This window comes from Papaver somniferum, chromosome 6 (assembly GCF_003573695.1).
Source record: "Papaver somniferum cultivar HN1 chromosome 6, ASM357369v1, whole genome shotgun sequence".
NCBI lineage: Eukaryota > Viridiplantae > Streptophyta > Magnoliopsida > Ranunculales > Papaveraceae > Papaver > Papaver somniferum.
In genome coordinates this window covers 170270757-170281955 of record NC_039363.1, presented here as the reverse complement: position 1 = coordinate 170281955, position 11199 = coordinate 170270757, and the positions used below count along the sequence as shown (strand labels likewise).

The following is an 11199-nucleotide window of genomic DNA, read 5'->3' as shown; positions in this document are numbered from 1 at the left end:
AGCTGCCAACAAGATGGAGGCCAGTCTAGTCATAAAGCACGACGGTGGTTGGATAAAGCATAATTTTCTAGGATATAAGCTACTATATTTACATCTTTTCTTACAAGAACTTGATAGAGTATATTCTTGAATTCGATATAAAGCTTCAAATATCTCACCTACAATGATTTTAATTCTTTAATGAATTTGCTTATTTGTCTTGGCATTGATGTGAACCACCTGCTACCAAAATCCTGAGAGCTTCAGCCACTAAAGGCTGCATAACTTCCGCACTAGTACCTCTAAATCTGAAATTTTCATTTTCGGCCCTGCAGTCGGCCCATTAACATATTTTTAGTGATGGCACTGTAGTATAGTGGTAAAGTCACTGGTGATGACAGTACTAGTAATTTGAGTTCGGAACTCGTCCACATCAGATTTTTTTCTGTTCAACAAAATAAAATAGAAATAAAACCTCCTGTTTCTGCACTTCTATTTCTGGATTGCCCGCCAAACCCACAGACCAATTGACCATAAATTGTTCCCTATAAGGGTGTTCAAGCCACCATTTCATATAATTTATTTGTATTGCTCCTAGACGAACCTATTCATGATAGTATTTATTTTTGACTCCTGTTATTAGGAGGGAAAGAATGGATACGAAGAGGGAAGGATTATGAGGAGGGAAATAAAATTACTAGGAGTGATTGACTTTTTAAAAGAATGATGAAATGTCTATTTTATCCTTGATATTACACTAAAGCTCTTCTTCCTGACAAATAATCTTATGATGTGAACTAATAATCACAGAGCCAAATTTTAAGCATTGAATCTCCTCGTATTCAAGAGTTTTGTATAGAAAGTGCAAAAACATTGAGTATAAGAGTCGAATTCAGAATTTTACTATCGAACATAAACTAATTATACGGACATATCAATGGAAAATAAAATAAAACGCATACCCAGTAACGATTAAACTATCAATCGTATGTGTGCATAGTTTTTAATAAGAGAAATAGACAATGGGTTAAACAGATAAGCCACTTCTCCGTGATCAACATCCCCTCATGTCAATAACATGTAATTAAGCTATGCTAGCCAAAAAAGAGAGGTAAAACCTCAACATCAGTATGTAGGATAGATTTCAGAAATATATTAGATTATCGCCTATACGAAGAAGAGTAAAAACTAGGAAGATTCTTACTGATACGTCAATAGACATGGGAGATTACAGTAAAGAACACCCAACAAATGGGTTTTCATGAGGGCTTAGGGTTTTCTTTAGGACAGTTAGGTTATCGTGGGTAAGTGGGTATTTTGAGAATATTTACTTGTATCTGACTTTGACCGCACGTTGATTAGAATTTGGCGAAAATCCTTCCCTCCTTGTATCTATTCTTTTCCTCCCAATAACAACCCAAAAAATTAAAAAAATGATCGTGTTTATTTTTGCATTTCAATCCAACGGTTCAAAAGTAACTCACTTAAATCCCGAGTCAACTCATCCAGTTCCTTCTTTTAGGCGAATAGTAGTAGTGGTAATACGCTACTCAAACTCTCAGACCCTTGTTCCCTAAACACCTTCTTGTTCATCTTATTCTCTCCTTCAGGAAATCATGTTCAGATCAAAACTCTCGCAGTTCTCATCTTTAATCAGACAAAGACTTTCAATTGGTATGTACGATATTCAAAAAAAAACTCCACCTTTTTCTTTTTTATTCTGTACTTGCTCAATCTCTTTCTCTATTCATAATATTGTGGAAAATTAGAGTCTGGGCTATTCAGTTTATTGGTTTTTATTGTTGTTTGAATCCATTTTTATATTGGGTTTTGATGATTTTATGGAATTTTTGATGTGGGGGTTTGTTCACAATTAGGTCTTAAACGGAGTTCACCTATCAATGATCTGTTTGTTTGGGATGAATTAGGTTAATTTTTGATAAAATTAGTGGTCTTATGTTTATTGTTAGCTAAAAAACCCATTTTGATCATGGGTTTTGATTGTTAGTATGTTACTAGTGTTGGAATTCTAGATTAAACCCAACTACAAAGATAAGCAAGAGTTTTAACTTAGTCATAAGTAAGTTGTTTAAGAACTAGTCAATCACTGATCTGTTAGTGAGACTCTGGAATAGGTCAGTGAATGTTTGTATTGTCCTAGTAATGAGGAGTTAGATGCGCAACGGAAGTTTGTTAGTGCAGTCTAATTGCTTTGATAAAAGGCATAGTCCTACCATTAATGAAATTGCGTCAAGTTTATAACAATGAGTCTCTAATTGCTTCTGTATCTGTATCCTCTCTACTCTCTCTATACCAAATCCTACATTTGGTATCAGAGCTAGGGTAGAGAGAGTTGTTAGAGTTCAAGAGAGGGTATATATAAATTGTAAAAGTGATTAGTTTTCATCATTGTGGTAGTTGATTCTTGTATCTGAAGAAGAAGCAGCTAAATGCTCGATCCATTCCCGCTGCGTTACAAGAGACGTATCATGGGTTTTTACTTCCGGTGTGATTATGTTATGTGTGAGCATCATAGGTCAGTAATGTTCCACAGTAAGTTCATTGTGTAACCATTATACTTCTGTTTCTTGTCACTGGCAAGAAGTTCTTTGAATCTTTGATGATTTATGTGAAAGGTGCTGGTTATATTGCTGCATATAACCCGTTGGAGGAAAGTTTAGAAAGAAAACTATTACTTTTCTTGTTTAAACTTTAAACTGAATAAGTATCGAGGAAAGTTTAGAAAGAAAACTGTTACTTTTCTTGTTTAAACTGAAATGTATTATGTGTAGCAGTGTTCGATTGGTAAAATTGTGTGCTTGGAATCTGTTAGAAGAAATACGTATTAGTTAAATAGGTATGATGAAATTCCTGCTAGAAGTAGGATGTTTGGTTTCGTGTCTTGGAACAAACAGATAGAGCCGCAGCTCTAGCTTGTTGATGATGACGGTGGATACTGAATTATCAAGGGATGGCCGTGAGCTAGTGAGTCCTCGTTGTGGAGTTGATACTCCACGGATGAAACCAAAAATGCACAGGTTAAGCATGCTACCAAGGTGAAGGATATCATTTGTTTTCGACGTTTAATTACTTATTCATGTATTCCTTGTTAAAGAATGAAGATTCAGCAAGGTAGAGGTTTGAGGTGTGAAGTTTGATGCTTCTTGGAAGAAACTAGATACGATGCTGTTAAAACGAGCAATATCGGTTGCAACAGCAATATGTGATGTCCAGTTCTGACTATTTGTTAGACCATGGTAATATTTACTGCAGGGAAGCATGGTGATGATTGTGATTGGCATGGCTAGTTATGTGAAGCTGCAAATTAATGAACTAAATTCATATGGTCTGGATGCTTGAAGGTGCTGATGGTAATATGAAGATGTATTCAGTTGAGTGAATATTCTCTTGGAAAGTACGGAAGCCGCAGCTGGAGCTTGTTAAGTATTCAGTTTGGTGATAAAGATGTATCATGGGACAGCCAAGTAGAGGCAGGTTGTGTGGAGTTTTGGACTCCATCAAAGGAGCCAAATTCCCCACAGTTGCAAGAGAATGTTTGTGGGTCTCCTTCATAGGGTGGTGATGTTCCCCAGTAGACACTATACGTGTATCTGGTTTTTGTGCAAGTTGTGTACACCGAAGTGGAACATTTCGGTTGTGGTTTCTCGCAAGTATGTAATAGTTAATTGTATTTCTTTTCTTGTTTGTGATAGATGGATTTATCGCAGACCAAGTAGTGGTCAGATGCGATAGTGCAGATCTAGTAATGGCCAGTTGCGGTACTGCAGACTTAGTAATGGTCAGATGCGGTAGTGCAGACCAAGTAGTGGTTAGATGCGATAGCGAAGATCCAGTTGTGTACAAGTTTGGCTTGCAAAAGTTTTGTGAATCGGTGGTGAAAGATGGGGTGTTGAAGCTTGTTCAGGAAACTGTTCGGAACCTAAGGTATATAGGTTTGGATTGTGTGGCGCATATAGTTTGATCAGCAATATCAGTATGTCTCTCGGGTAGAGAATTAGAAGCCCAGGATACAACCAGGAGTAACAGTGAAGCAAGTTCAACCAGGTACTTGTCATTAATCGAGGTGTGAAAGAAACCCAAGGTGATTCCAACAAGCGAGTTAATGCCGTAGTGACATGTGAGTCCAGGAGAAACAGTCAAGCAACATTAACTATGCTCGAAATGGTTGCAGCTGCGCAAACTGAACCATTTTAAGGGACGATGCATAATGTGTTCTTTGTAGTTTGGGTTTAAGGGAGGCTGTTGGAATTCTAGATTATACCCAACTACAAAGATAAGCAAGAGTTTTAACTTAGTCATAAGTAAGTTGTTTAAGAACTAGTCAATCACTGATCTGTTAGTGAGACTATGGAAATGGGTCAGTGAATGTTAGTATTGTCCTAGTAATGAGGAGTTAGATGCGCAACGGAAGCTTGTTAGTGCAGTCTAAGTAGGATCTTCTGTTAAGTTTTGTAGCCTATAAAAGGCATAGTCTTACCATTAATGAAATTGCGTCGAGTTTATAACAATGTAGTCTCTAATTGCTTCTATGTATGTATCCTCTCTACTCTCTCTATTCCAAATCCTACACTTAGAATTATGATATGGTCATTGTAAATTAGGTCTTAGAAACCCCCATCTTGATCTGAAAGGTAGTTTTGAACTCACATATGAACTTATTTTTCGTTTTGGAGCTCAGCAGGATAAGGAAAATCCAATAATGAACAACGTTCGTATTTCATTCCATTGTTGGTTTAAGTGTAGATGATAAAGCTTCATCCTTTAGAGTATTTCTATAGGTAACGCAGGTTCGAAATAATGAATGTATGGTTTGCAGATATTCAATAAATAGATTTTGAGGTGCGGTGACAGTTCCAACCGTTGAGGTTGAATAGGTTTTGGGATATTCACTTGTATGGCGTGCTAACCAGAGAAATTCCCAGTTTTACAATCGTTGAGGCTAGAATAAGATAAATTTAGACGTACTTCGTGTTGGCAGGACAAGGTTATGTATATACGATATAGAGATATTTTGTATGACTGTTTTTGCGGTCAAGCAGTGTTACATTATAAGTAGGCAGCTGCTGTCAAAATGGTAGGGGTATATCTCCATAGAAAGAATGAGAGTTGCCTTATCAAACCGTAGGGGCTTGCCTGTTGTAGAGTATTGATATGGAGCTTACCCCTGCTATTACAGTATGTATTTAAATATCTAACCTATTGGTTATTGATTCAAGTGGGGGGCACCCCTATGAGGTCGTGCTACGATTTTTGATCATTCTAGCAACTTATTTTAGATAGTGGTGTGTGCAAGGGATATGTCGATGTCATTTAAGGATTATAAGATTTGGATAATTAGTGAAGTTGCTTAAACGTTGTTCAGGTGATTTGAATGACATCGAAAACTAATATAATACAGTAAATTTCTCTTTTGGCAGGTCCGGTTACTATAAGTAAAAGGGGTTACTTGCAAGGACCTGGCGAGGCCTATTTTAAAACCTTGGTTAGTATTACCTCTCTTTAATTCTGAAGGAATCTGTTTCTTTAATTTTGTTTTTACACTAGGTTATTTCCAAATACATCTCATTAGGATCTTACTTCAGCATTACTATGTCTCGGAGTTGGGAGTATTTCCCCACTACATGAAGGTTAACAATTCTGTTGATGATAGAAAGAAGTAGTCTTAAGACAGGTCCACCTTCTATTTTTTTACGGCAGATTTGGATAGAACCATCTGTTGGTGGATTAACATTATTATTATGAGTTGAGTGGGCTATCCTGAAATGACAGATGCTTTGATTATTATTATGTGTTGTTGACGTCCTTGTTATATTAATTGGACTGGCGAATTATCAATCTGAACCTCAGTAAGTAAGTAACTCTAATATTCTGAATTTATGATTTTCAGAAGCCTCGTCCTCTTTCAACTTCGGCTGCGGATACTGCACAAGGGGAAGGAGATAAACAAGTAAAAAAGTAAGTTCGTGCGAACTTTACCGTAATTGTGACAGATGTTTGATAAGATTGTGATTAGCTTATTACAGCAGAATTAAATGACAAAACTGAAACACAGGTTAGCCTGCAAAAAGAATTCCTCAAAGGAGTGAACTAGTTGGATAGGTTTCGGATGATGAAGTTGATTTCTTTATTGTTTCCTTAATTTGATCCGTGTTATTATGCAGAATATCTGTTACATTCATCGACAAGGATGGAGAAGAGACGAAAATCATGGTTCCTATTGGCATGTCCATGTTAGAAGCTGCCCATGAAAACGATATAGAACTTGAAGGTACCTAGTAGCTGTATTTTATTTAGTATCCGAACCTTCAACTAATCATATCTCATCTATCTATTTCCTTCCTGCGTATAATATTCTCGTACAAAACACAAAACGATGAACTCAGATCCCTTTTCCTTTCTTTTTCATTGGTTACTCAAAAGTTTTCCTTCTAATATTATAGCACTTAGTGAAACAAGGTTATTCATCAAAATAGTAACTGATAAGTTCTCTTGATTTGATAATAGGAGCTTGTGAAGGATCACTCGCGTGTTCCACGTGTCATGTGATTGTGATGGTATGTACATAATTGCACATCGAATTTCTTGTATGCTCTAAAGATGATTTCAAGCTAACAAGTAACAACCATCTGTCATGTGATTGTGATGGTATGTACATAATTGCACTTCGAATTTCTTGTATGCTCTAAAGATGATTTCAAGCTAACAAATGAAAACCATCTGTCATTTCAGGATACGCACATGTACAATAAGTTAGAAGATCCTACAGACGAGGAGAATGACATGTTGGATCTTGCCTTTGGGTTAACCGAAACGTGAGTCTACCTATGATGCTTTGCTTACCAAAACGAAATAATCAGCTCCCTCTTATAAAACCAGTTTTGCGCCCATTGATACAGAGTTAATTATTGCTGGGTGTACTCATGCAGGTCACGTCTTGGATGTCAAGTGATTGCACGGCCTGAACTCGATGGTATTCGCTTAGCATTACCGGCTGCAACCCGGAATTTTGCCGTTGACGGGCACGTACCAAAACCACACTAAACATTTTCTAAAGGAGAGCTTCCAGATCTATCAACATTATAATCATCATTGAAACCCTGGTGAATACAGAACTCTGAGTATCTTCATGAATGTAAAGAAGTAAGTATCTCATTTTTGTAGTATCTTCTCGATCTTAGTAGATTAGAGAGCTAATGTCTTCCTCAAATTATCATATGTATAAGTATGATTCTTTATTTTGTTGAATTATGTATCTTCATCTTCTCTCAATAAAACACTCATTCTGGGACAGAGCTCACATCTGCATTTGAAAGTCCACCAGACACAAAATATTAAGTTGCTGCTACCCTTGTTTTCCTATTCCCCATTCAATTATTTTTTTTAATCTAGGCTTTAACTGAGAGCACTTCATAGTTCATATAGTCATCGCACGATAGTAGCTTCCTTGTTTTTTTGTACTTGATCCTGAGGCCCAATGTGAGTTCTCAAACTTTCAAATGCCTCAAGTGGCTGAGCCCGCAAGCAGAACCAAGCTCACTTTGAGCCTGTCAGATACAACTTCGGTTTTCTGTGGAATTTCAACATTTTAGGCTAAGCAATTAGACTTACTGCTATTTATCCATTACTTTTGAAGTGTACTTAGTGTTCCAAGTACTTAGATTTGTTTACTATTTTCTTGTCTTATCTTTTCTAATCCCAACTAGGATCTCTAAATTTGGACATACAATACTCGCATAGCCAGACTAACAAAACTATGATAAGAATTCTTCAAACAGAAATTACTTTGGTTATTTGATTAGCTGGATGATCTTACCTACCGAAGGATACTGATTTCATTTGTTATATAAGTAGAATTAGATTTCAAAATTGGACTCTTAACTATAGAGTATCTTGCTTTATTTCCTTACTGCAATTTATGTGTTCTATTTTTAGTTTTTTCTTGCTTATTTTCTGTTAAAGCACTTGTGTGATCTTGCTCTTAATTTCTTCTGGTCATAGTTTTTGTTCCTATAAAGCTGGTTGTTAGGGTTCTGCTGTTTGGTGCAACTTTCTACTCTTTGAGCATCTTCTTTGGTTCTGTGTTATAAGTTGGCTTTAATTTCTCTTTTGAGCCTTTTTTCTACTGTTCTTCTTAGTTCTCTCTTCTAGACAAGACTCTCTACTCTCCTCTCTGTAAGTTTAGTGGCTTTGGTCTCTTTTGAATCTTAGTTCTAACACCCTCTTCCTGCTTTAGTGAATCAGTTTTTGTACTGTTTTTCTTTGTTTTAGCCCTGCCAAGATATGAAGCTTTTATCTTGGAATGTCCAAGGGATTGGACCCCCCTATTACAAAGGACCACCTTAACTACCCGTGCCAATACCGTAATCGAGACATTATATTCTTATCTGAAACTAAGGTTTCCGCTAAAAAGTATGGAATTTTATCTTAAAAAACCTGGCTAAATTGGGGCCTATGCCACTTAATTGGGACCTATAGCTACATGATAAAATAGGGTCACTAACAAGTAATTTCTAGAAACCCCACTATTTTTGTTAATACCTAATATACTCGTATTAAATTAGTGATGATTAATTAAGTTAGTATTAGTTATATTAACTAGTGTTTGAGTTTGATTATAGTGTTAGGATTAGAGTAGAAATTCATTTCCTCTTTTTAAGGTTTGGAGGGAAAGAAGAAGTAGAGGAAAAAAAGAAAAAAATTAGGATTTGTGATTTTTTTTAGCAAAAATGAAACTTTATAGTGATGATGAAGACTCTAATAGTGATGAAGAAGTGGGTACATCAGATTATCATGATTTCGATACTACCGAATTGGATAATTTGTTGAAAGAAGAAGAGGATGTCAAGCAAAGAATGCTTGAGGATATTATTCAAGCACAACAACAAATTCGTCGGGAAGAAGAAGGTGATAATGCTTCTAATAAACATGTATGAATTATAACGATCTACAAACATGTATTTGCATGTCCCAATCGCCCAAACAACAATAAAAATTCAAAATCGTTTTCCAAAATCGGTTATCACCACATAAACCGATTCTGGAAAAAATCCCCAAATTGGGTACATAAATTGGTCTTTGTTCATCACCATATGAACTGATTGTAGTAATTTTTTGGCCCGATGGGTATGTGACCAGAATCGGTTTTTGTTGGTGATGTTCATAACCCGATTTCTTCACTTGGATAATCATGTAAGTCGACAATCGGTTTATTTTCGTGTATATGTAATCCGATTCTTAAAGTTCCAGGAGAAATGTGAACAATAATCGGGTTATATGACACGAGACGTGGACTTTGAAATTTTTTACACAAATCTTTAATCGGTCTTTATAGTTGAACATATAAACAGATTGTGGAGAATCGCTTTATTCGACTGTAACATATAAACCGATTTTGAACCATCAACTTGTTGATATTTGTTGTAGATTGTTGCGGCGTTCGACGAAGATCAGCCCAAACCCGTAGGTGTTGATACCTCTGCCCACTATTACACCGATTTGGAATGGAAAGAAAGGAATGATTCAAAGCAATGGTTTATAGACAAGGGAATAGAGATCAAATGCGCCTTAGTTTTAGGCCGTCATTCAAGTGAAGATCGTTTGGAAATTGTTTGTGAGAGAGGTGGAAAGCAAGAAAGTCACTGGCAAAGGAACACCATCGGTTGATTAGAAATTTAAATTATAGGGTGTCTCACTGGGCAATCATTTCTATGATGAAGGATTAAAAATATTATGTGGATAAGGAGAAGGAGAAGGGGGGAAGAAGAATTGAATGCAAATGTATGACGATGACGACATTCGGATTTCCGTGTCGTCACATGATCGCGAAGTACCAACAAGGAATTCCTTTTGAAATCGTTGATCCGTTTTGGAAGCAACTTACTTTCAAACCACCCCCAACCGAAGAACCACTTGAATCCTTTGTGGAGACGGATTATGGAAGGGAAATCATCGAGAAATTCGCAAAAAAGGATGGCTTGGGAAGAAAATTTTTGAAGTACGAGTTAAAACTATCCGCGAACCCCCATATGGTACCGGTCGGAGAACCAACGGTGCTACCGCCGACGGGAAGACCACCTACCAACATGGATTGGAAGGAAGAAAGGAAAGAGTTTAAGGTTGCAATGAGTACAGGAAAAACCCCGTTGTTGAGTCATAAAAGAATCCTTTGTAGACATGAGAATGAAGACGCTAGATATGAAGAGGCGAAGGTTCCAAAGAAAAGGGGTCGACCAAAGAAGGGAGAAAGTGGGACAAATAGCGCACAAGCTAATACAAATGTTTCAAACGTTCCTTCACAAATTGATAATGAAGAGGCGCCGGCTAAGAGGAAAAGGGGTCGACCAAAGAAGGGAGAATGTGGGACAAGTAGCGCTCCTTCGCAACATGTGGATCCAATCGATCCTTCTCAAGAGAGTCAAGCGCCAAACAATCTATTCGTTCCTTCTCAAGAGAGTCAAGCGAGTACAACACGAGTATCAAGGTTACATGAATGGAAGGGAGAAGCAAGACAAAAGGGTTTTATGGTGACTCTAAGGGCCGCTCTTGGTGATGGAAGCACTCCTAGGGATGAACGAGGTAGACCCCATCGAACTTGTTACACCATATTCGAGGAGTATTACTCGAAACTTCCTGAAATCATTAAGCCCTATGTGTTATCCACCGACGACGTGGATGCGGATGGGAATTGTGGTTATCACATTGCATCGGAACAAATAGGCCATATAGGTTTGGCGAACGATGAGAACCTAACCCAATGTCAATATTTTAGAAAGATGATGGCATTGCGCCTACAAGAAGACAAGGAATTTTACGTATCGATGATGAAGGAAGGAAGAACAAGAGAAGACAAAGAAGTGATTTTTGAAGAAATGGTTGTTAGAGTACAAGGGCCAAAGGGGAATGGACCAATTACCCGAGAGAATTGGATGCAAATGCCTCTATGTGGTCATCTCTTGGCAACGTGGAGTTGCGTTGTTCATCTATTTGGTAAGGGATCATGCTATACATACGCACTAAAATACACCATTTGGGATGAATCGCTTAAGGATCAGAGAATTGTTTTATTCAACCATAACAACATACATTATATCGGTCTTAGAGTACGTGGTGATTGTCCATTACCACCGGTAAATAAGTTAAATGAGGTCACGGAGCTCACCAAGAAGTGGCTAAAAAAATACGATCCCAACATGAGGAGAT

The 11199-nt window shown here is 37.2% G+C and overlaps 1 protein-coding gene across 1 annotated transcript; it reads left to right on the top strand.

Moving 5' to 3' along the window:
- The first annotated feature begins 1534 nt into the window (after positions 1-1534).
- Positions 1535-7312, top strand: LOC113290099 (adrenodoxin-like protein 1, mitochondrial). The gene is made up of 7 exons (XM_026539634.1): positions 1535-1653; positions 5418-5482; positions 5888-5955; positions 6162-6268; positions 6505-6554; positions 6730-6812; positions 6927-7312. Exons 1-7 carry the CDS (start codon positions 1596-1598, stop codon positions 7039-7041), a joined length of 546 nt encoding a protein of 181 aa, XP_026395419.1. The 5' UTR covers positions 1535-1595; the 3' UTR covers positions 7042-7312.
- Positions 7313-11199: the final 3887 nt, after the last annotated feature.

Coding starts and splice junctions, on each gene's coding strand:
- LOC113290099 (XM_026539634.1), top strand. CDS start 1,596: ATGTTCAGATCAAAACTCTCGCAGTTCTCATCTTTAATCAGACAAAGA. Junction 5,483..5,887: donor AGGCCTATTTTAAAACCTTG/GTTAGTATTACC, acceptor TATGATTTTCAG/AAGCCTCGTCCTCTTTCAAC. Junction 5,956..6,161: donor GGAGATAAACAAGTAAAAAA/GTAAGTTCGTGC, acceptor GTTATTATGCAG/AATATCTGTTACATTCATCG.